Source organism: Scyliorhinus canicula, chromosome 9, assembly GCF_902713615.1.
Source record: "Scyliorhinus canicula chromosome 9, sScyCan1.1, whole genome shotgun sequence".
NCBI classification, from domain to species: domain Eukaryota; kingdom Metazoa; phylum Chordata; class Chondrichthyes; order Carcharhiniformes; family Scyliorhinidae; genus Scyliorhinus; species Scyliorhinus canicula.
Window position 1 is genome coordinate 21,450,138 of NC_052154.1, and position 24,512 is coordinate 21,474,649.

Consider the following 24,512-nt stretch of genomic DNA (forward strand, 5'->3'; position numbering starts at 1 on the left):
CATTCTGGATACTCAATACTGAGTGAAATGACTTTCAAACAGCACTGGAAAACTCATGTTGGGGTGAAGGTAGAAGGGAGCCTGCTGAAAAGCTGGCAGGAGCGTGGGACTCAATCATCAATGCTAAATATCTGCTGGGAGCGTGGCATAATGGATTGCAAAATATTTTGGTTGCTAATTAGTTAATTGTAAATACCCTTTCTGTAGTTTGCTATATTAGTTGTCTATAAGTCTGTTTAGTTTATGTTGATGTTACAGTAAATAAAATCATCAATTTGAAATCTTGTGCGATTCTTTCTATTGGTTGCTGGGATTGGACATTTTTAAAAATAACTTTATCGGTCTCCATGGGAATCGTAACATGTAATACACAACATGTAATCAGTGGGAACACTATTCAATTTACTGCAAGTTCTTACCAAAATAATCCTTATAGTCCTTGTACATTTTCGGTCTTAAATTGCGCCCATCTGAAAACAGACATTTAGAGTAATTAGGATTAACTTTTGAGGAAATAGTGAATAAAATAGTAATAATAATAGTTTATTGTCACAAGTAGGCTTCAATGAAGTTACTGTGAAAAGCACTAGTCGCCACATTCTGGTGCCTGTTCGCAGAGGCAGGTACGGGAATTGAACCCGCACTGCTGGCATTATTCTGCTTTGCAAGCCAGCTATTTAGCCCACTGTGCTATACCAGCCCCTGATCGCATTCTCTCGTGAATACCGTGATAGCATTCTCCCGTTAAACATTATCTGTCAAATAGCTCATTGCTTTCTGATGTGTACAAGTTCATTTTTCTTTAAACGATAAGAAAATTAAAGGGTTCCTGGCTCAAATAATATGCCCTTTTATGGTAATTCAAGTAATAAATGGTAAACAGTGTCAGAACATTGGGTCTCCCTGTATGTCAATATTGTATGTTGTTTACCCAAGCTATTATCCATTATAAAATGATTTATTTCCAGTGAACGCAATAATTCATGGATAAAGATGATGGTGAATATGCTGCACTTTATTTTAAAGAATAGATCTTCATAATTAAGAAATGAAAACCTGTATTAATTTCATCCCTTTCATGATTTCAGGATTCCCAAAACACCTAGAGACAATGCAAGTGGAGTTACTGTTGTAATACAGGAAACTTGACTGACGATTTGCGCATCGCAAGGTCCCACAAATGGCAATGAGCTAATAACTAAATAATGTGTTTTAGTAAATGTTGGTTGAGGGAGAATTATTGATCAGAACATTTGGGAGGGCAACCCTGCTCACTTCTTTGTGTAGGGCCGTGGGATATTTTCAAACCATTGAAGACAACAGGGCAGCACGGTAGCATTGTGGATAGCACAATTGCTTCACAGCTCCAGGGTCCCAGGTTCGATTCCGGCTTGGGCCACTGTGCGGTGTCTGCACATACTCCCCGTGTCTGCGTGGTTTTCCTCCGGGTGCTCCGGTTTCCTCCCACAGTCCAAAGATGTGCAGGTTAGGTGGATTGGCCATGATAAATTGTCCTTAGTGTCCAAAATTGCTCTTAGTGTTGGGTGGGGTTACTGGGTTATGGGGATAGGGTGGAGGTGTTGACCTCGGGTAGGGTGCTCTTTCCAAGAGCCGGTGCAGACTCGATGGGCCGAATGGCCTCCTTCTGCACTGTAACTTCTATGATAATCTATGAAAACAGACAGGCCCCAGTTTAACTTTGCTTCATAGGGATGGCACCTCCGTTAGGGCACCGCTTCCTCAATACTGTACTGGAATTAATAATAACCCCCATTCTTCTGATGCAGAGGCAAGTATGCCTTCAGTGAGCTCTAACCGACAAGATATAAAACTATGAAGTTTGAATCGCCTACTGTGGCTGTGTGCTAATCTATCTGGTTGAGATTTCTGGGACTAGAGTAAGGCGATAACATAGATTTTCTGATTAGGTGAGCACTTGATGGGTACAGCAGGAAGACCAACTACTTTACCATAAATGTGCTGACTCCATAGGCATCTCTGAGGTCAACCTCATTAATATTCTATCAGTGAGGTTCTAAAGTTGAAACTACTTATGATTGGGATCTCATCCATTAATCGCCAGGAACTTTGGTGTTTCTAGAGCATGGAAAAGCTTTGGGAGACAGGCATAGTGATTTGCAGCTTTGGAAAGCAAAAGGTTTCTTTGAAAAATACAGGAAGGGGCCACAGACTAACATGTTCAGATGAAGCCTTTGAAATTTTGCTGGAAAAAGCATTGCAGAGAAGGGAATGCCCTGTCCAGCACTGAAGGATGGGTGGAACTGGAGAGTAATAATATTTCCATGCATCATAGAGTTGGAATTATTGCCAGAATAAATGTATTCATCCCATCAAATAAATTAGAGCATGAGAAGTTATTATTTCACATTAATCCCTTCATATATTAATTTTATTTCTGTGTTGGAGGACTATTAGTTCACTGTTTGTGGAAAACCAACTTTGTCTCTTATTCATCAAAGCTCACAATGGACCAAATTACCAAGCTACTTTACAGAAAGCAATTCACCAAGACTGTGCATCAGGATACCAATGTAATCTGTCGCCTTTTCCCTCAAATCTGCCAGAGGCTACAGAGTTGGGCACAATGGTGTCCAGGCACATCGGCACCTCACGGCATCGCTCTTTACAGTCTGTCCCTTTCTGATATATCCAGCCTGTAAAATTGAGAGACTGAGCCCAGGCTGGAGCTAAACCAAATTCCCTTGGCTAAAGTGGTGCTTCCCCCAGCTCCATTCCATCTCCAGGCCATTCATGAGGCAGTCGGCCTTCATGCAACACTCCGAGTAGCTGTCAAGCTCGATAAGAACCAACTGAAGTGGTTCCAATGCTCCAGGCAGATGTGGAGACTCTCCTTGAATGCATACCTGAGGGCAGGAGCAGCCGTAGGCTACCTTGTAGAGGACTCCATCACCCATAACCCTCCTCCTCTTTCCAAATCCACCCCCCCCCCCCCCCCCCCACCGCACCCCACCTATCATCCCACTCCAAACTGGCCTGGATCCAAAAGCCATTTTAAAAATATATATATATTTAAAGAATTTGGAGGGGTTTGAAGTGTCTGCTCCCTGGGCAATATAAACTGGCCACTTGTTGTAGATCACTCGGTTTCAGCATTTCAAATAATGTTTATGTTTTGTATGAAATTAGTACTGAAGAATCGTTGCTCAGTTTTTACAGTCTGCCGAGTCCACCCTTGACAAGTAAACATCAATCAATTCAGACCTGAGTTTTGAGTCAACAGTACCATTCAATTATCAACACTCGTTCTGTATATTAATATATTGTCACCACAGTATCTTTGGAGAATACGCGAGATATTAACTGACCACTATTTCCTCGTTGCTTTATGCACTGCCCTCTATTTGGAATTCCTTCTGCAGGATTCCCAGGATTTATGATGTGACATTCGTAGCCAGTGGGACAATGCAGGGGTTCATCTCCGTCCTCTGTCGTACTACAGGCTTCAGCTGCAAGAAAGACAAATGGCTAAACAAACCGGCAGGATCCAACTTTGTGATTATATTCTAATATGTGATTAAAATAATTAAAGTTTGTGCAAAAAAAAGCAATTAAAAAACACTTTCAATGTCTGCTTATGTTATGTTGTTAATAAGATACTAAGAGAATCAGTGAATATAAAAAATGGATAAATGATTCTTTAAAGTTGCCTCAGTTACAAAATCATAAAAAGTAAGAACAGGGCTCGGCCATTCTGCCCCTCCAACTTGCTGCATCATTCAATATGATCATGGGTCTTTTGACTGTGGCCTTACATTACATTCCTGCTACCTCACCATAAGCATACACTTCCTTGTAGATCAAAAATCTGTCTCACTCAGCCTTAATACACAAATAATACATCAGTAATCTTGTTGCTGCTCATGGGAAATAGAAAATTGAAGGAGTAGGCCATTCGGCCCTTTGAGCCTGCTTTGCCTTTCAATATTATTCTGGCTCATCATCCAACTCTGTAACCTGATCCCGATTTCCTCCCATATCCTTTCATCCCTTTAGCTCCAAGAACTATGGGCGCAATTCTCCCCCCCATCCCCATGCCAGGAGGGAGAATCACGGGGGCGCCAGGCGAGTCCCGCCACTCCAACCCGGCACCCGCACATTATTCTCCCACCCCCCCAAAACGAGATTTACGGCAGGCCGCTCGGAGAATCGCCGCTCGCCATTTGTAACGGGCGAGCGGCGATTCTCCGGCCCAGATGGGCCGAGCAGCCTGCCCAATACGACGTATTCACGCTGGCGCCAACCACACCGAGTCACTGCCGGCGTGAACAGCGCGCGAATGCTGCGGGGGTGGCCTGTTGGGGGGGGGGGGATCGAGCACCGGGGGGGGCGCTCAAAAGGGGTCTGGCCCGTGATCAGTGCCCACCGATCGGCGGGCCGGCGTCTCTGAAGGACGCACTCCTTTCCTCCGCCGCCCCGCAAGATCACTCCGACATTTCTTGCGGGGCGCCTGCGGGGAGGATGGCAACCGCGGCATCGGTGCCGGCCGCATAATTTACGCAGCGCTGCTTTTACGCGACATCAAGGCCCGGCGCGCGAAATGACGCGGCACCGCTCCTAGCCCCCCCGGGGGTGGAAGAATAGGGGTCGGGGAGCGGCCTCCGATGCTGGAGTGAAACACTCCAGTTTTCACTCTGGCGTCGGCAATATGGGCGCGATTCTCCGTTCTCCACACCGGGTGGGAGAATCACGAGAGGGCCCCCCGACTAATTTCACGACCCCCTGGCGCCCCCTGCAATTCTCCCATCCCCCCCCCCCCCCCCCCCCCCCCCCCTCCCCCCGCTCGGAAGAATCGCCGTTTGCCGTTTTTCACGGCGACCGGCGATTCTCCGACCCAGATGGGCCGAGCGGCCTGCAATTCGCGACCGTTTCACGACGGCGGCAAGCACACCTGGTCGCTGCCGTTGTGAAATCGCCGTGAGATGCCCGTTTTGGGGCTTGTAGGGGGCCTGGTGGGGAATGAGCACCACGACTGTGCTCGGGAGGGGACAGGCCCGCGATCGGTGCCCACCGATCATCGAGCCGGCGTCTCAATTGGACGCACTATTTCCTTTCCGCCGCCCCGCAAGATCAAGCCGCCACGTCTTGCGGGGCGGCTGAGGGGAAGATGGCCACCGCGCATGCGCGGGTTTGAGCTATCAGCCGTCAGCGACCAGGTGTGCTTGACGCAAGCGTCAAGGCCAGGCGGCCGAGAATAACAGAGCGCCGTTCCTATCCCCCCGGGCGGGGTTGAATTCGATGAGAGGAGCAGGCTTCGAGGCCGTTGTTAAACTCGGCCGAGTTCACGATGGCCTTCACAAATTTTCCCGGGAGCGGAGAATCGCGCCCTTAGTCTCCCGTTGGGAGAATCCCGCCCTATATCTAACCCCTTCTTAAAAACAATATTTTGGTCTCAACAGCCTCCTGTGGGAGTGAATTCTACAGGTTTACCACTCTCTGGGTGAAGAAATTTGTCCTTATCTCAGTCCTACAAGGTTTACCCCGCTCACCAGATAGAACACCCTTCCTGCATCTACCCTGTCTAAGCCTGTTAGAATTTTATAAGTATCGATGAGATTGCCTCCTCAAACTTCTGAAATCCAGTGAATATAATTCCAACCAACTCAATCTCTCCTCACATGTCAGTCGCACTATCCCAGGAATCAGTCTGGTAAACCTTCGCTGCACTCCCTCTAAACAAGAACATCCTCCCTCAGATAACGAGACCAAAACTGCATACAATATTCCAATTTAGGGTGGGGGAGGTGGTCAGGGCCAATTTGTGGTGTGAACCGGATGGGGGATGGGCGGGGTGGCGACCATGGGACCTCGCTATCGGTCCACCTGTTCAAGATGGAGGCCTGACATCGGGATTCCCTGGGTATTCCTCGTACTCCACGCCGTGCATAAATTTGAACCGAAAACACTAAATTGCATCCCACTTTACAGCCACAGCATTAATAATTAATTATCCAAGCTAAAGATCAAGGAATAATCTTCAACTCTCCGCCTGTTCAGGATGTCTCCAGAGTGATTTTAAAAAGCATTATTATTCACATCTGGCACGGTGAGAATGAGAATGTTTCAAACGGATGACTTTGAGTAAAGTCATTGTGATGAAAAGTGAAGCATTTTCCAATTTAAAATTCAGATGACTAAAATTATTCATATGTTCAATTACTGAATGAAAGTAAATACCCTTAATCACTGTTCCACTTATTTCCACAGCCTAGTGAACTGTGAAAGGGGACAATATGCTTGAACATCTATGATTAACGACAGCCTTTTTTTTGTACTTTGTATTTTCTTAATCCTGCGACAAATGTACGACACAAGGAGAAGCTGCAAAGAAACAGGAACTCGGCAAGCATCTTAAAAGGCTCAATCGGCTTTGTAATTTTCAGTTCAAATACACTTATATTTCTGAGTTCTTTGTATGTAGGGATGATTTCACGGATGGCAAAATGTTGCAAAATATTTGTCATTACATATATTTATTTTATAAAATACAGAAAATGCCCACATTGGGCAAATTGTGCTCCACTCTTCTTGTTGCCGGTCAGAGTAACAGAAACAGGCTGCACAATATCGAATTTAAATTTGAGAGCACCTTATTCCAAGTTGTTGCAGAAAGGTGACCGATCCAGTTAAGTATCCCTGTGCAGTAACAACACCCTTTCCAGTTTTTGAAACGGAGGCTCATAAACAAAATGCTTTCATTCGAATTTAATTTAAATGAATCAACTGAACCCAAAGTCAATTAATTAGTATAAAACCTGAAGTCAATTTGAAAATTGAAAGTTAAAATTAAATAACAAGGGATCGTAGCATTAAAAGGTTCTGAATTTGTCAGTAAATTAAGATCCAAGACTTATAGATATTTAAGAGTCAAGTAAAAACTTTAAAGCCAACCTCCTTGTAAAATAAAGTGATACCAGTGTAGGGAAGCAGCTAGCTGGTGAGTGTCGAATGAGGCGTCTGTTTATTTAAATCTTCAGTTTATTTCTATTAGGCCAGTTAATAGCCTAATAAACAGAGATATGGAGGGCACTTCACTCTTGTGGAATGCGGGTTCAAGCTTTGGGTTTCAGAGTTTGAGCAGCAACAGCTGTTGTTCCTGTTATGCTTCCATGAATAGTGCGTTTCTAGATGAGCTCACCCTGCAGTTTAAGGATCTGGAGATAGGGAGGGAATAGGTACCTGCCTTGGAGGCAGTGCAGAAGTCATAGGGCACATTTCTCCGCAAAGGTTTCTAAGTGCGGCAGCGAGTGGGAATTGCTGCGAGCTTCCCGGCGAGACCGGCAACGCTATTCAATGTTAATTGGTCCTTTTAATCAGGCCTCACGGGCTTCTTGTCCCAAATGAAGGCTTGCCAGCTGATTCGGCGGGTCCGTGATCGCCAGCCCCCCGTTAACAAGATCGAGCTGCACTTAAGCTGCCCTTGCTCAGCCAATCCCAGCCAGCTCGCAACAATGGGACGCAGGGGACCGACCCCAAGATTCGGGGATGCTGACCTGGGGAGGCTGCGAGAAGCCGTGGGGGTCAAGAGGGGTGCCCTGTTCCCCCGAGGGTTCAGGAGAGTCAGCCACAAGGTAGCCAGTGCTGCCTGGCATGAGGTGGCGGCAGCTGTCAGCTCGGGGAGTGTGAACAGGAGGACTGGCCTTCAGTGCAGGAAGGTCAATGACCTACACCGGACAGCACATGTGAGTAGGCACCAATGCCCCCCCCAAAGGGAGCATCCACCCCCAACATCCCATGCAACTCCAAGCCCTCCCTCCACCCCCCTCCCCCTCAAGCCCTCTTGCACACTCCCTCTCCCATCACTGGGAACAACGCGTGTGGCTAACAATGCTCTTTCTGTGTCTCCTCAGAAAAAGCTCTCCACTAATAGGCGGGAGAGGGCCTAGACCGACGGAGGGGTGCGAAACATAAGAATCCTCACCTCCTTTGAGGAGCGGGCCTCGGAGGTGTCTGGTGTGGCCGAGGACAGATGGGTCACCACACGGAGGCCGGCGGACGCCGCAGAGGTGAGGAACCACTGTGTTCCACCCGGAGGACAGTGTCAAATGTGAGTTGTTATTGCCTTACTGACTAACCCATCCCTCCCACTCACCACATGTCCATTCTCCCGCAGGTCCTCCAGTCGACGGAGCCGGCCCATCCCGGACGGCCCCCTCTCCTGATTCCGAGAAGAACACCTCGGAAGAGAGCTCCGAGGATGCGGCCGTGGTCGTGGCACAGCTGTCATCCCCACCCTCCACCAGCGCAGATTCACACACCTTGGTGAGACAAGCTAGTGGACAGGCTTCTGGGGCACAGTCCGGTGAGCACCACACTGCTGATGATGCACATCGGGTGGAGGCAGGAACCCCCAGTCAAGACAGCAGTTGGAGGTCTGCTGGATCCCTGGACCCAGCTGGGTCCCAGCCTGATGCTGAGCCTGTGGTACAGAGTTACCGGGGGCTGATGGAGACGATAGTGACCAACCTGGGCATTCAGAGGGAGGTGTCAGTGACACTCCAGCATATCCATAGCCGGTTGGAGGAGTCCTAGAGGCTACGGGCATAGGAGATGTTGCCGGCAATGAGTGGCACCGAGACCTACACTGCGAGTGTGGAGACCGCAGTGGAGTGCCTGGTGCTCATCATTTGGTTAAATTGTACATGCATATTTCCTTCTCTTATCTATATTGTGTTTAGCGATGTTTCAAATAGAGGATATAGATTTTTACTGTTTTTTGTTCTAATTCACCAAGGATTTTTGGCACTCAGTTCATTTCCTGGACGTGCTCCACTTTCCATTGTTAATATTAGAATAATTAAGACCCTAAAAATCGAGCAATAAAACCAGACCATAAATGATCTACAAGATCAAGGTATTCAGCAACTTGAGGGAAAAAGAAACAACAAAATTGTCATCTCCATATGAATGGCAGAACAGACTTTAGGAGATAAACGGTCGTAGAAAATAATAACCTCAATCATTCATTTACAAGGAGTTATGTTGATATATTGACTCAGCTCACATGCATCCAAATCACTAATAATATTGAAGAAACAACACCTTGAAGTACTTCCTCTGGTCCGTCAAGGAGCCATCCATTGCCCCCGAGCCATCTCGGTTTTGGCTGTACCAACCAATCTAGAACTAAAAATTGACATGAGTTAAACAAGCCAACACAATGGCAAACACACATAGTGCAGCTTTTTGGTGTGACTGTAGGACAAAACCTATAAATGCTTTGTATATCTGAACTGCAATACATGCCACAAAATATTCTTCTCAGAATTCTTCTTATAATTATGCAAATTCCACAGATAATTTTGAGTAATTAGTTGGGGGCCTCAGTATTCACATCATTTCTATTTTTGCTTGTTATTGGAACCCGTCATTTGTATTGGTACATGAGAGAGACACTGAGAGAGAGACACATGGAGAGAGTGAGAGTGAGGAGTGTACAAACATCTGTCTTCGGTAATCCCTGCTTCCATTTCTATAAGTTATTGCAATTTTTTGTTTCTCCAGTAAAGGCAGCCAGATATTCTCATGTCATCCCAAGCCTGTTGCTTTTTTCCATACTTCAAAAGGCTGAAGATAGCCACTATGATCCCGAACAGGAGTGCGGCAACTGGGGCCTTTTCACAGTAACTTCACTGCAGTAAGCCTACTTGTGACAATAAAGATTATTATTATTATGGTCTGCATCAATGATGAATATTCTTCCTATGAAAGATCAACTCCTACATTTCCAAGATTAGAATACATTCACTTAAGAGGCTACAAGGAAATCATGTTCATTATTTGAAAGTTTAGATTGCAAAATCCAGTTTTTCTTTATAAATTTAGTCTACCCAATAATTTTTTTCCAATTAAGGGGCAATTTAGCGTGGCCAATCCACCTAGCCTGCACATCTTTGGGTTGTGGGGGCGAAACCCACGCAAACAAGGGAAGAATGTGCAAACTCCACATGGACCCAGAGCCAGGATCGAACCTGGGACCTCGGTGCCATGAGGCTGCAGGGCTAACCCACTGTGTCACTGTGCCTCAAATCCAGTTATTCTATCGTATCCTCCTCACCTTCACATACTTCAGCGTCTCTACAAACCTGAAGCAATCCCACATGATGCAATCCAGAACAAGTATTTTATAGAAACTACATTCTACTGGTTTGATACCTGGAAGCTAAAATCTTTATTTTGCTGAATGTTTCACATGCTGAATTGATATCTGAGATTGAAAATAAGAGCAAGTTTTTGATTAACATTCTTGTTTTCCTATTTCCACATAATAATAATTTTATTTGTGTCACAAGTTCGCTCACATTAACACTGCAGTGAAGTTACTGTGAAAAGCCCCTTTTCGGGCACACAGAGGGAGAATTCAGAATGTCCAATTCACCTGACAAGCACGTCTTTTGGGATTTGTGGGAGGAAACCGGAGCACCCGGAGGAAACCCACAAAGTCACGGGGAGAACGTGCAGACTCCGCACAGACAGTGATCCAAGCCAGGAATCGAACAGGGGACCCTGGCACTGTGTAGCAACAGTGATAACCACTGTGCTACTGTGCTGCCCACATGGCAAGTTCCAAATCTTGTGTGAGCATGGGGCAGAAGGAGGCAAGAAAAGGCGGCCCTAAACTGAAGGAAAATTGAGCAAGCAAATCAAGCTGACACAATGTGGCAGGCCTATTGACAAATTGTCAAGCAGTGGGAGAGGCAGAGTTGGGAGTACATTCCTTACCCAGCCAATGTGGGAAAATGAAAACTGTGTTATGGCTCTGAACAACTAGTAAGTGGGATTAAGAGGCTTTGAAGTCAATTGTGCTTTATTTACGATTCAATATTGTAGCCATGCTGGCCACGCAAAATGGACACTGAGCCAAACTAAAATGGAAGGCTGCTGAGAAACAGACAGTTCAGCCAGAACAGCAGTCTGCAAAGAGCAGTTTGCATTCTGCAGCAGCAGAAACCAGTTTGGGCTCAGGTAAAGAGACCTTAGCTAGGTGCAAATGGCAAAACGCTTTGCATGCTAATGAGGCCATCAGACTTGAACACCCACACAATAGATACATTTGGTTCTGAATGGACACATTCCAATCAAGACCCAGACATCGAGGCACCAGAAACCTCCGAACAAAAGGACATAAGAAACGCCCCCTCCATCACGGAGACCCCCTCGCATTGGGGAATTAATCCAGTATCGATAAGAAATTGATCCAATAGGTAGAGCCCGCCCGAGAAGAGGGAAGGACAACGGAACCCCTATAAAAGATAGGGACCTCGTGTTGTCCGGTCTGTTAAACCTGTGCTCCGGCCCCGACTGACACCTGGTATCCTGACTCCAGCCGTTGAGCACCAGCCGCCGAAACCGTAAGTTCAACGCTCGCTACGCGATCCAAGCCCGCTAGACTCCCAAGTGCCAGAACGCTTGCTGAAGGCTGCAGACAAAACCAGGACGAAGGCCTCGTTCTCTGACCTTGCCTGTTCCTGTTAGATAAGTATTCTGTTTGCTTATGTTTAGTTGTAGCTTAGTCTCTTAGTGTGTGTGCATGAGTATTTATTATTAACTGTATAATAAATATTGATCGTTTGAACTTGACTAATCGGTGTATCGTCTTTATTACTTTGAAACCTTGAGGAACTGTGTTTCGTGCACATTTAGTGGCGACATCCGCCGGGACCCTGTTGTAAGTGGAAACACCACAGTGTTCAGGACCCTGAAATTTGAATTAGAACTCCAAATTGCAGAGAAAGAAAGAGATCACAAGTATTCAAGGTGTTCAAAATAATAAGCGAAATTCGGAAGTGTGTTTTAGTGCATGCGTACTAACAGGGCTGTAAGGTAAAACTGAAAGCTTTTTGTTGCGACAAACTTTCGGTAGTTTTGTAATCGGAAAATAGCGTAAGCCGTACCCTTTTTACGAAACACCACCCCAGCAACCCCCTGTTCCAAATTATAAAAAGAGAGTCAGAGGAAATGGCCATGCAGGCAATGGAACGTCTGATGGACCCAGAAAGGTTTGTGGTCGCAGCGACCAGCAGCAGTAGCAGGGTAGGCCAGTGTCCCACGTGGGAGCTGGAACTCCGCAAATATTTACAAGGAAAGGGATGGCCCCTTTGGAAAGAGTTTTGTGCAAATGAGGAGACAGGTCCCGGAAGTATAGGTCATACTTGGTGGGAGAACCTCTCTCAGATACACAAAAAGAGTTTAGGTAAAGCACGCAAGCCGATGGCGATTGTGTCCTGCTTGGCACAGTTGCGAGGCGCAGAGGAGGTCATCAGGACGCTCCGGGCAGATTTAGAGGAAAGGAACCGAATGAGTAAGGTCGATGTCAGGGACATCGAGAAAGAAAACCTGGATCTTAAAGGGAAGTTGGCAGAGAAGGGTAGAGAGGTGGATGATGCCAAGAGGGCTCACCAGTCTTGTCTAGCTCATCTGAACAGTTCCCAGACCCAGTATGAGAAAGCCTATCAGGACGTGCAACGTGCCGTTCTGATAAGACAGGAATCGGAGAAGCAGGTGGAGGCATTGCAGAGGCAATGCTCCGATCTCAAAGCAGCTTTGAGAGCACTCCATGCTGCAACAACCGAACAAAGACAAAGCACAGTTGACCACGCAAAATGCAGAAAACAGATTGCGGAACTGCAATCTCTGCTTTCGGTGCAGAATGGCTTCCAAAGCACCTTTGGAGCTCAGTTAGATGGGGAAAACGCCCCAGATTGGCAGGAATTAAGCGAGACAGCGCAGCGGTATGTTCAGGGAACATGTGCGCCCGCAGCTCAGCAGAAACGACAGGCACCCCAACCCCCCACAGCTCAGATCATAACCGCACCCATGAATCCCGTAACCACACAGAGGAAAGCCGAATCAGAAGGCGCCCCAGACATAACTTACACCACCCCTTTAACAGTAACCCAGCTAAGGGACGCTTGTGAAAAGATCACTCCGTTCCTCCCCACCGCAGACCCCTACCAGTTCTTCGCGAAAGTAAAACAGCAGGCTACCATGTACGGCCTGGATGAGAGAGAGCAGGTTAAGCTCACCGTGTTGAGCTTAGACCAGAGTGTAGTGGCAGCCCTCCCCGACCCACAAAACGTGGCAGGAGGCAGCCTAGAGGAGATGCACACTGCTATTTTAGATGCCATCGGGTACAATAGAGGTGACCCCGTAGAAGGCTTGAATAAGTGCAGGCAGAAGAGATCTGAACACCCCACAGCATTCGCCGGAAGGCTGTGGATTCACTTCAGCGCAGTTTTCGGACAGCTAGATAGAGCGCATTTAACCCGCGAAAACATGGTTAAGTGGACGCGCACAATTATCTCACACGCAACAGAAGCAGGACAGAGCGCTTGCAATAATTACGACCCCTCAGAAGAGGCCCATAACGAAAAATGGGTCCTCAAAAGATTGTCCCGCGCTTGGGAGCAATCGCTTCAGGCAAAAGCAAAGGTTAGATCCCCAGAAGAGGCTCAGGCTGCTGCAGATATCCAAGCAGTCAGAGAGCACCAGAAGCCCGCATGGGTAAATGAAGGCAAGAGCAGCCCTCAACAGAAAGGACAGGAATGCTATAACTGTGGACAGTTAGGGCATTGGGCAAAAGAGTGCCAAGCACCCCAGCGATCTCAGAGAGGCCAGCAGACAGGCACTCTGAACCGCAACAAAGCAAAACCCATCCACAATGTAGCAGTACAGTCAGGACCCACCAATGTGGACGAGACGAACTGACGGTGTTCGGGCTCCCCCACTTGGGTCTGTGACACACTATGGGACTCATCAGGGAGGCCCGTAGTCACGGCAAAAGTCAAAGGGAAGCCCATAGAGTTACTGTGGGACACAGGAGGATCCCGCACCACCATTAACTCCACAACCACGGCACACTCAGACACGTGGCCGACCACCTCCACCATCACACTTAGCGGGTTCACCGGACACTCGCAGCAGGGACATATCACAGCACCCGTAGCGATCCAGCTAGGGAACATTAGCACAAGGCACCCCGTAGTTTTAGTAAATCTTCCCCGGACAGCAGAGCACATCCTGGGGATAGATTTTATGAACGCCCACAGCTTGTCGTTCGACCCAGTGAACCAGTGTGTCTGGCGAATGGCGAGATCAGACAGAGCCCCAGCCACCCTCACAGTAGGAGACTACGCTAATCGGATTAGCGCAGTGGGAGAGTACTCATTCGACCTGACTACACTCCACACCGACCGACAAATTAAGGCCCTACTAAACAAACACAGGACAGCATTTGCAAGTCACCGTCATGACTGTGGCAGAATGACTGGACAAGTTCATGTTACCGGACAGGACCCCCGACCGCAAAAGCAGTATAGATTTCCCCTCGAGGCAGAGGTGGAAATAGAAAAAGTTATAGGCAGCTTGTTGGAACAAGGTGTACTGAGAACGGTAGCCTCCACCAACAATGCCCCTATTTGGCCAGTGAGGAAGCCCGATGGATCATGGCGTCTGACCATCGATTATCGGGAACTCAACAAAGTAACCCCCGCAGTAGCCCCAACGAGACCATGCTCAAGCAGGGTCTCAACGCCAAGTACTTCACGGTATTGGACATCAGTAATGGATTCTGGTCAATACCATTGGCAAAAGCGTGCCAATACAAATTCGCATTCACTTTCAAAACTCAGCAGTACACGTGGACATGCCTCCCACAAGGATTCCACAATTCCCCCTCCATTTTCCACCGACAGCTGGCAAGTGGATTAGAAAAATTTTCCCGACCCGAATGTCTGGTACAGTATGTAGACGACCTACTACTGCAGACAGACACAAAGGCAGAGCACATTTCGCTTCTGGCCGAACTCCTGGAACTCTTAACTGAAATTGGCTGTAAAGTTAACCCGAAAAAGGCCCAAATATTGGAAAGTAAAGTGATGTATTTGGGATCAGTCATCACGCACGGCAAACGCGAAATCGAATTCAAAAGAATTGATTCGATTGTCAAATTGCCCCTTCCCCAGAATGTATCAGCCCTCCGGTCGTTTTTAGGACTGGTTGGCTATTGTCGGAACCACATCGACGGATTCGCGACAAAAGCCGCCCCACTTTCAGACCTCCTTAAGAAAGGAGCCCCCTGGGAATGGCTTCCGCAGCATACAGGCGCTGTGGAAGAGTTGAAACGAGCCCTTAGTGCAGCACCCGCGCTGCTAGTCCCCGACCAACTTTCACCGTACGCAATAGAGGTAGCGAGCACCGATCTGACCCTCTCGGCCGTGTTGCTTCAGGAACGGCACGAGCAGCTAAGACCAGTGGCTTATGCCTCCCGACTGTTAGACCCGGTAGAACAAGGATTTTCAGCCTGTGAGAGGCACCTCCTTGCTGTCTTCTGGGCAGTGCAGTATTTCTCATACATCACCGGACTCAACCCCATTACTATTCTGACCGAACACACACCCACACAGCTACTACTAGACGGTCGACTGAAGGACGGTTCAGTTAGCCAGATTAGGGCAGCTAGGTGGACCCTACTTTTACAAGGACGGGACATTACAGTGAAACGGACACGCACCCACACATACTTAGCAGACAACCTCCAATACCCAGGACAGCCCCATGACTGTGAAATTGTAGCTCCCCTGCATAACACAGGACCCTTTTTAGCCAAAACACCCCCCAGGAAGATAGGGAACCCGAAACAAAGCCCCCAGCCCACAGACACGTGTGGACCCTTGAGGATTTATGTAGACGGTTCCTCCACAGTTCTAAATGGTGAGCGTATCACAGGATGCGGCATCTATGTAGAGGACGCGCAGGGGCGCGCTCTCGAAGAGATAGCTCTTAAGTTACCAGGTCACTTAGGCGCGCAGGCAGCAGAGCTAGCAGCCATAGCGTACATAGTGGACCACCCCGATTCTTTCCCCAGCCCAGCAGACATATATTCAGACAGCTTATATGTCTGTAACAGTTTGACCGATTTTCTGCCCCTGTGGAGGACACGAGGTTTTGTCTCCGCAGACGGAAAACCCCTTCCATCAGCCCCTCTACTCCAGCATATTTTAGCAAAAGCGAAGGACAGGACCTTCGGCATAATAAAAGTAAGAAGTCACCATAGGTCATCACCCCCTGGGAATGTAAAGGCCGACGCATTGGCTAAGGCAGGTTCCAGGAGAGGACACTTATGGACCCCCCCAGCTAGCGCACCAGCTAGCGCCCCTGTGAGCGCAGTCCAAGTCTCACAGACTGATATTAAAGATCTCGTGGCAGCACAAAAACAGGACGGAGACCTCAGGGAGGTTTTCAAGGGAAACTTTGTGCCTGCTTACGAGCACTTTAAACACGCACTGACCACACATGAGGGTGTGATCATTAAGGACCAACTTTATGTGGTCCCACAGCAGGACAGGAATCAGATGATTGCCTTGTTCCATGACGGACACGGGCATCAGGGAATTGATGCAACAACGAGGCACCTCAGGCAACTCTGCTGGTGGCCTAATCTCAGGAATGATGTAACGCACTACATAGAGAATTGCCTGATTTGTGCTCAGAATAACCCGGAGAGGTATTCTAAGAAAGCACAACTTCGGCATACTCGCCCAGTTAACGGCCCTTGGACAAACCTCCAGATCGACTTTATAGGTCCATTGCCCCCTTGTAGGAATGGCTATAAATACGTTCTGGTGGTCATAGATACCTTTACCAAATGGGTAGAGGCATTTCCCTCGCGAACAAACACAGCAAAGACAGCTGCAAAGATCCTGACCCACCACATCTTCACGAGATGGGGTTTACCCCGAAGTATCGATTCGGACCAGGGATCTCACTTTACAGGACGGGTCATGAGGAACGTCCTGACAATATTCGGAATCAAACAGAACTTCCACATTGCGTATCATCCACAGTCCAGCGGGATTGTGGAGCGCATGAATCGGACCCTAAAAACTACCCTTAGGAAAATGGTTCAAGAGAACAATTCCACATGGGATTCAGTGCTCCCCTTTGCACTTATGTTCATAAGGAACACTGTCTCCACATCGACAGGATACACACCACACACACTCATGACCGGACGCCCTATGAAAGGTACAGAATTCCTTTTAGGACTGGACATGACAAGCCCCGAAGTGACGGCCCTCACACATGAAAAAGCAGTTAAAGAACTAGTTGAGACTGTGAGGTCTGCACAGCTCGCAGCCGCAGCCCAGCTAGGGAAACGCCGACAGCAACGGACTGCCTGTTTCAATAAGACCGTACACACCACAGAATTCCAGGTTGGGCAACAGGTAATGTTATCTGTTTATAACCCCAGCAGTTTTTTGGCTCCAAAATATTCCGGCCCCTACTCAATTTCGGACAAAATTAGCCCCTCCGTTTACAGGATAAAGTATCCTAATGGGAAGACCGCGTGGTTCCATATAAACCAGTTAAAGGCATATGGAACACAGGCCAACCATGCCCACCATGTCCTGCTAGACGCAGCAGAACACTTCACCCCGCCCACCAGAGACACTTTTCCACCATCCCCCTCACAGACCAGTTCATCCACGGACTCGCCCACGACTCCGCCCACAGACCACTACAGACCACGCCCCGACACGCCCACAAGCTGCCACAGCAGAGACAGTAGGACAGACACCGACTCTGAAGACAGCGACACCACACAGCCATACAGCCCACACTGCACCAACTACGACCCCGACTCCAGTGACCCCATGGAAGTCACTTACCTTAAAAACCCAGAACCACCACCCGACCCCGACTACCCCGACAACACACTCGACGCCACACAATGGCACAGGGACAATTCCTACAGACTTGTCCGCAATGATGAAAGTGACCCCCGGTCACACAATGCCAAAATAGCATGCCTGATCCACACAAGGGTGTGGGATCCGGGAGAGCAGGACGACACGGTGTCTGACTCCCGACACGGCAACCCCTTTGTGACCCTGTTCACAGAGGCAGAATCAAAGTGAGGTGTCCAGATGATGTAAGATAGGAATCGTTTGAGGGAAACGATGTCCTTTCTGATGGAACCTGCACGTATGTTTGTCTTCGTTTTATGTTTGTTTGTCTCAGGAATGTACATTGTTCAGCTGGAGGATGGACATCTTCTTTTCAGCTGAAAAGATTGTGACCACCTCACATACACGTTAGTTTGTCCGCAGATACTTCTGAGAACTTCGGTTTGATTGGAGATCTTTTCCAAAGTTGTAACACTTGTGGCAGCCTGGTGAGCAGCTCACCGTATCGTCTAAAATATCTGAAGACCAGCTCATGTCCTCAGTTGGAGCATCTTGGCTCCCTTGGTTTTTTTAGGTGCCCCTCTATTCGGCGAAATAGAGGCTGCAAGTCATGGTAAACACATTCGTACCCGTTTTTTCCAGGTTACTCAGGCAGTGGACAAACGGCACTGAGGACCCGCCCTGTCTGAGAACCAACCCTTGGTCAGCCAAGCTCGGGTATGGCACAGCACGCCCTACCCGGGGATTCCATCCAACTCGTACCCGTAGCGGCCCATACGCAACTCATTCGGACGTTTCTTTCCAAATTTTGTTTTCATTTTAGGTTAGGTAGCCCTTCGGCCACCATCCCACATGCTATTTACATCCGGGAACATTCGGATGGTAAATCAGCAAAGCCTGCGAGACGGCTCGCAGAAGGAAGGATTGTTAGGTGTATGCTGGTCTTTAAATTCGCTTTTTGAAAAAAAAAAAATGAGGGGAGTCACAGGGTGTGACTTAGCCAGTCATTTTTAAGGGTCAATTGGGTTTTGAAAGACAGATGCACTAACAAGTAAAGGTCTTAAACTGTGTATTGACAGATACTGTGCTTGATCCCAAAGGTTTCAAAGGACGAGACAGAGGTCGAAGCCAGGATTGCCAATACCAGAGGAAGAAGGAAGAGAAAGAAGAAGAACAACAAAAGATGATGGAAGCCCACTTATTACTATTCAATGTCATATGTATATGTGTGGAAACAAGACACGTTTCCCCCACAACCCCCACCGTAAATGTTTCTAGTACAGCAAACCCCCAGTGCTCAGCTCTGATCAGCGAGGTTCAGACCTGGTGTACTAAATTCATGACGTGGTACTCCATGTCCTACATAATCGAATCACTGTTGGTGATTGCGATCCTCACCATCCTAGTGCAGACCCTCAGGTTGAGGAAATGGAAGAGGAGAGCCTCTCGTTCCAGCACCTCACCCATCTATAGAGTGCAATCCCCCATCTTCGGATTCCACCAAACCCCTCAACCCCTCACTGATTACAACACTCTGTAAATAAAATTCAGCCATGTATTATATTGTTCCATACTCGACTGCCGAGTTGGGAAGTGTGATGTTGTGGTGTGAATGGTTAAGATTTTAGAGTGATTAAATGTTTAAGTTAAGGTTAAGGTTAATAGTGATAGGTAGAGGTTCCCAATTGTAGTAATGCATGTCCCTTTGACATAGGGCCAAGTAGAAATGTTAGTTAAATTTTTTTTCTCTTCTTCCCATAGTCTAGAACAGAGTAGAACAGGAACTGGCAAGAGGTCAGAACACAAGGAGGCAAAGCACATAGGTGATCCTTCACAATAGTATGATTGTGAGGATCACAAGGAGGGAATGTAGCCATGCTGGCCACGCAAAATGGACACTGAGCCAAACTAAAATGGAAGGCTGCTGAGAAACAGACAGTTCAGCCAGAACAGCAGTCTGCAAAGAGCAGTTTGCATTCTGCAGCAGCAGAAACCAGTTTGGGCTCAGGTAAAGAGACCTTAGCTAGGTGCAAATGGCAAAACGCTTTGCATGCTAATGAGGCCATCAGACTTGAACACCCACACAATAGATACATTTGGTTCTGAATGGACACATTCCAATCAAGACCCAGACATCGAGGCACCAGAAACCTCCGAACAAAAGGACATAAGAAACGCCCCCTCCATCACGGAGACCCCCTCGCATTGGGGAATTAATCCAGTATCGATAAGAAATTGATCCAATAGGTAGAGCCCGCCCGAGAAGAGGGAAGGACAACGGAACCCCTATAAAAGATAGGGACCTCGTGTTGTCCGGTCTGTTAAACCTGTGCTCCGGCCTCGACTGACACCTGGTATCCTGACTCCAGCCGTTGAGCACCAGCCGCCGAAACCGTAAGTTCAACGCTCGCTACGCGATCCAAGCCCGCTAGACTCCCAAGTGCCAGAACGCTTGCTGAAGGCTGCAGACAAAACCAGGACGAAGGCCTCGTTCTCTGACCTTGCCTGTTCCTGTTAGATAAGTATTCTGTTTGCTTATGTTTAGTTGTAGCTTAGTCTCTTAGTGTGTGTGCATGAGTATTTATTATTAACTGTATAATAAATATTGATCGTTTGAACTTGACTAATCGGTGTATCGTCTTTATTACTTTGAATTTGACCTTGGAATACTTGTGACGTTGCCTATACGGCAGCTGGCGACTCCAGAGCTTAAATAATTACATAGAACAGAGCCTAGCAGTGTTAAGCACACGTCGAACTCGGAGGCGTGTTAATACACTCCAATAAACGCGTTTTACGCCCATAGTAAAACGTGCAACAATATAATGCTCCATTAACAATGCAGCGAAGAAGACTCACAAAATCTTGCAAAGATCCAAGTGTACCTGGTGGTGGCTTTACAGATTCCAAACAAGCATAAATACACCCGTTGTAACAGCAGCGTTTGCGCCTTTCACATTCAGAGTCCGACCTGCAGCTGGGAACCTCGCAGGCTCTGTCTGGCAGAGCTTGTGGAGGAGGAGGACAGCGATCATTCTTCTGGTATTGTGATGAATATGAAACCAGCTGATACTCATAGTCCTGTGGAAAAGATTTAGAAAAACACTTATTAACCAGCTCAAAGGTATTTTGTTGCCGAGATTATTGCACTAGTTTGCCATGTTGCTGCTATTTTGTTTGCAGCCAGAAATACATATCTTACAAAGTTGCCTCTTTTTGCAATTCCAGTGGTATCCCTCAGAATCCCTCAGATTCTACTCGCCGCAGAATTTCCTGCCACAGATGCTGATACAATAAACTGTACTGGGTTAGAAATAGACGCTGTCCCTCTTCATCTTTCTGCTCCCCCCATTTGCAACGAACATTTCTCCTTTGTAAGAATTCTACCAGCAATTTGTTCAGCCGTCTTTCTACAGTAACTAAACTAAATGTAAACCTGCAGATTTAGAAAAGATCTGAACTTGCAGGCGGACATTAGGTCCAAACCCTGCACAACCTGCTGAGCAAGAGAACTTGCAAAATCAGTCCCTTTGTATCATCGTAAACTAACTGGTTTGCTGGAGACATCAGCTGCGCCGCAAGAGGTGGTGGTCATTAAGAAGGCCAATATCACTTGACAAAGACCAAATCTGCCATGGGAAGGAAATCAGAAGATGGGGGAGGAAGGACATGAGTCATGGTTGACAACCCACACGGTTTTAATGTGGTGCCACGAGGAGCATTTGTGCTTCTCTTTGCTCCACGGGCAAGTGAAAACATTGTACTGTCAACCTCCAGGAGTCGCTTTCAAGATTGTTGGTTTGTCCACGCGTGAAAGCTGACCACAACATACATGCCACGTGTTGCAGTCAATCATAAACCAATTTTATCAAGAGGAGCCAAAAGGGAACTTTGGGCTTCAGAGTGGAAATAGAAAATGGGTCTAATATCTGTTTCAGGAGGGCACCTTAACCAATGTAGCATTTGTGTGCCACACTGGAACTTCATCCCCATTTGTGCCTACAAAATGGTGACTACGTTATCTTTTTCATTTTTTGACTCTTGAGCACATACACACACACTAAATTAATTCATATAGCATTCCTATCCTTTTACTTTGGCATGACAGGAGTAGCTGCAGCCCACCTTCCTGTCAGGAATAGAGAGCTTTGAAAGAGGTCGACTTGCCTGTTGGATCATGGAATGTAGATGGGCCAGAGGAGTCTCCCCACTACAACATATCGTCATGTCAAAGTGCTGTACATTGCAAACAAGGCGTAAAAGAGCTAGAAATTGCTCTATGCTGGTTTTGGAGCACGTGGAGCACTATTTACAAGCTGCCCACCCCATGTGGAAGTAGGCAGCCTATTTACCTGACCCGATTGTAGCTTTACTTGGACTATCACGCCCAGGCCGAGGGGAGGAGGCCGAAAGGTGATAGCGCAAGAACAAGCACACAACAGCAGAGCACAAAGAGAACCCATCACTTTACCTGACACTGTCACCAGCTCAGATACTGGCACTCTGCGTACCTTGGAAGCTGGTGTGGAAGTAGCAACTGCATTCAGTGAATCATCAGGCACAAGGAAGGCTGCAGCCACTGGAGGGATAAAGGATTGTTCACTCACCAGTGGGGTGACATACTGTTGATGGGGCTGCACCATGATGTGACCATCAATTCACAAGACACATGATTGGAAGTGAAGTGGTTTTAATAATCTTACAACAGAGCCTGCCTGCGACGAGATGAACTGGCAGCAGGCTCACGACTGCAAAGCTTTATACTTCTGGTTAGTGGGAGGAGCCATGGGCGGAGCCATGGGCGGAGCCCAGTACAAACTCCTCATCTCCCTCTATGGGCAGAGCCACGCAACGGCTCGTATACAGAGCCCAAAGGACACAATACATATACTGGAACACAGTGTGAATTAGTAGGTTTATAATTCACCACACACCACAACATGCTGGGGAAGCACGATCATTACCAAGACAAACTTTATATTCCAGATTTAAATTCCACCAGTTGAAATGGTGGGATTTGAACCCAAGTGGCCCACAACTTTAGAGTAGGTCTCTGGATTATTAGTTCACCGACACTACCATTAAGCCACCATCTCTCCGTATCTCTAACCTCCAAGTACCACATGTACTTTGTCAGGAGCAGCTGGATATACTGTGTGATCCACTTGGAGGGACTCCATGGCACCAACACATTTAGATACAAAATAAACTATGACTGTAAAGAAAGGATAAAAACAAATTGTTTAAGGTTACAATAATACCTTTATTGTGATGGTCTCTTTATTATGACTATTACGGTACTTATATGCCAAAGGTGCACAAAATTGGATCTATGTGGTTTGTCCAAGTTTGGTTATTTTCGTGCCATTCCCGAAGAAACATGTCAAAATTGAGGATGAGCCCAAATCTGAAATTTATATTCACTTCTTTCTGCCTGCACCATCTTTCTCTTTGTAATGTAGTCGCTTCTGCCCTCCACCCTCTCGCAGGACTGTCTTCTCCAGTTCAGTACTTGCTGAAAAGCTATTCAACATATTCCAGTTCAGTCAATGACCAGAATCGTTGGGCTGGATTTTCCCACTGTCTTTGGGAGCCTCATGCCAGAGCCAATTGGGGATTTGAGCCTGCATTTGCCGTGAGACCCAGTGGACGAATGCTCCCTAAGCGGCCTCCTAATTTGCCACCTCCGTGCTAGCTGTCCTATTCAGGATGGTGGGCGGGCTCCCAATGTTGCCAGCAGTAATCAGAGGGCCGGCAGTTCCAGAGCCTTGACAGCCCCACAAGGAGAGCTGTGGCCTCGGAGGCTGGGAGGGGATTGCGAGGGAAACTCCCCATGGAGACATCCTCAGAAATGCAAATTAAAATGAAGAATTCAGAGGAGTCAATCTAGTCGGTACCTCCTCTGGCAGAAGTGTTTGACCAGGGTCCGAGCCTTACCTGCCCATTGCCTCAGGTTTTGAACTGTGATTATGGGGCTGATCCAACCGAATTGCAACAGATTCTTGTGTCGGGTGCGTTTAGCCAGGTATTTCCTGGCGCTCGCAGTGCTGAGAAACATCATGCTATCTAACAGGGCTTTGTTGCAATCTGGGGCACCATCGAGGTTGCAATTAGTCCCATTTCCTGCACTGAGGGACTCCGCTCGCCACAGGGGGAGATCAGGATGGCATTTACAAACGGTGTCCCAATTTCTCCACCCCCCCACCCCAACAAAGCCCCAATTCACCAATAAGGGGGTGCTCAGACCCCCTGCGCCTCACAAGGGCAGGACACCACCGGGCCCAATCCCTGGCACGGGAGAAATGCCAGGCTGGCAATGCCCCTACCAGGATGCCACCAGTGTCAGGGTGCCGCCCTGCCCAGACGGCAACTTCCTGGGGGTCTCAGGTTAGAGGACCCCACACCCAAGCGCCATAAATGGGTACCGTACTGATCAGCGCTCACCTGAGGTTTACAAGGTGAAGGGGTTAGATCCCAAGAGTTCAAAAAAAATGAAGGGATTTCCTTTGTAATGTCCTCATGATTTTTTTTCACCAGCTGTTTCCTGGAGATTAATCTTCAATTCCTGGAAATTCTAGATCAAACTTGGAGAGTTGGCAACCTGACCAATCCTTCCTCTCTGCAGCCTGGAACCTCTAGCTCCAATCGCTAATTCTGTTGCTCCCTCCTGAGATGTTGCACAATTGGCTGTGTGTTTTCCAGCAGATTTCAGATTCAGAACATCCACAGCGTTTCACTTTATGAAATTTAAAACCATGATCCAATTAATTAACTTGCACATTTCCT

The 24,512-nt window shown here is 47.6% G+C and overlaps 1 protein-coding gene across 1 annotated transcript in view; it reads right to left on the reverse strand.

The window, feature by feature from the left end:
- The window catches only part of wfdc1 (WAP four-disulfide core domain 1), a 61,165-nt gene that overhangs the window by 8,710 nt on the left and 27,943 nt on the right, over positions 1–24,512 (reverse strand). Inside the window, exons 2-5 of the mRNA XM_038806319.1 lie at positions 20,612–20,807; positions 9,082–9,165; positions 3,348–3,488; positions 420–470 (exon numbers count right to left, since the gene is read on the reverse strand). Coding sequence (XP_038662247.1) covers positions 420–470; positions 3,348–3,488; positions 9,082–9,165; positions 20,612–20,807 — 472 coding nt within the window. The remainder of the gene's footprint in view (positions 1–419; positions 471–3,347; positions 3,489–9,081; positions 9,166–20,611; positions 20,808–24,512) is intronic.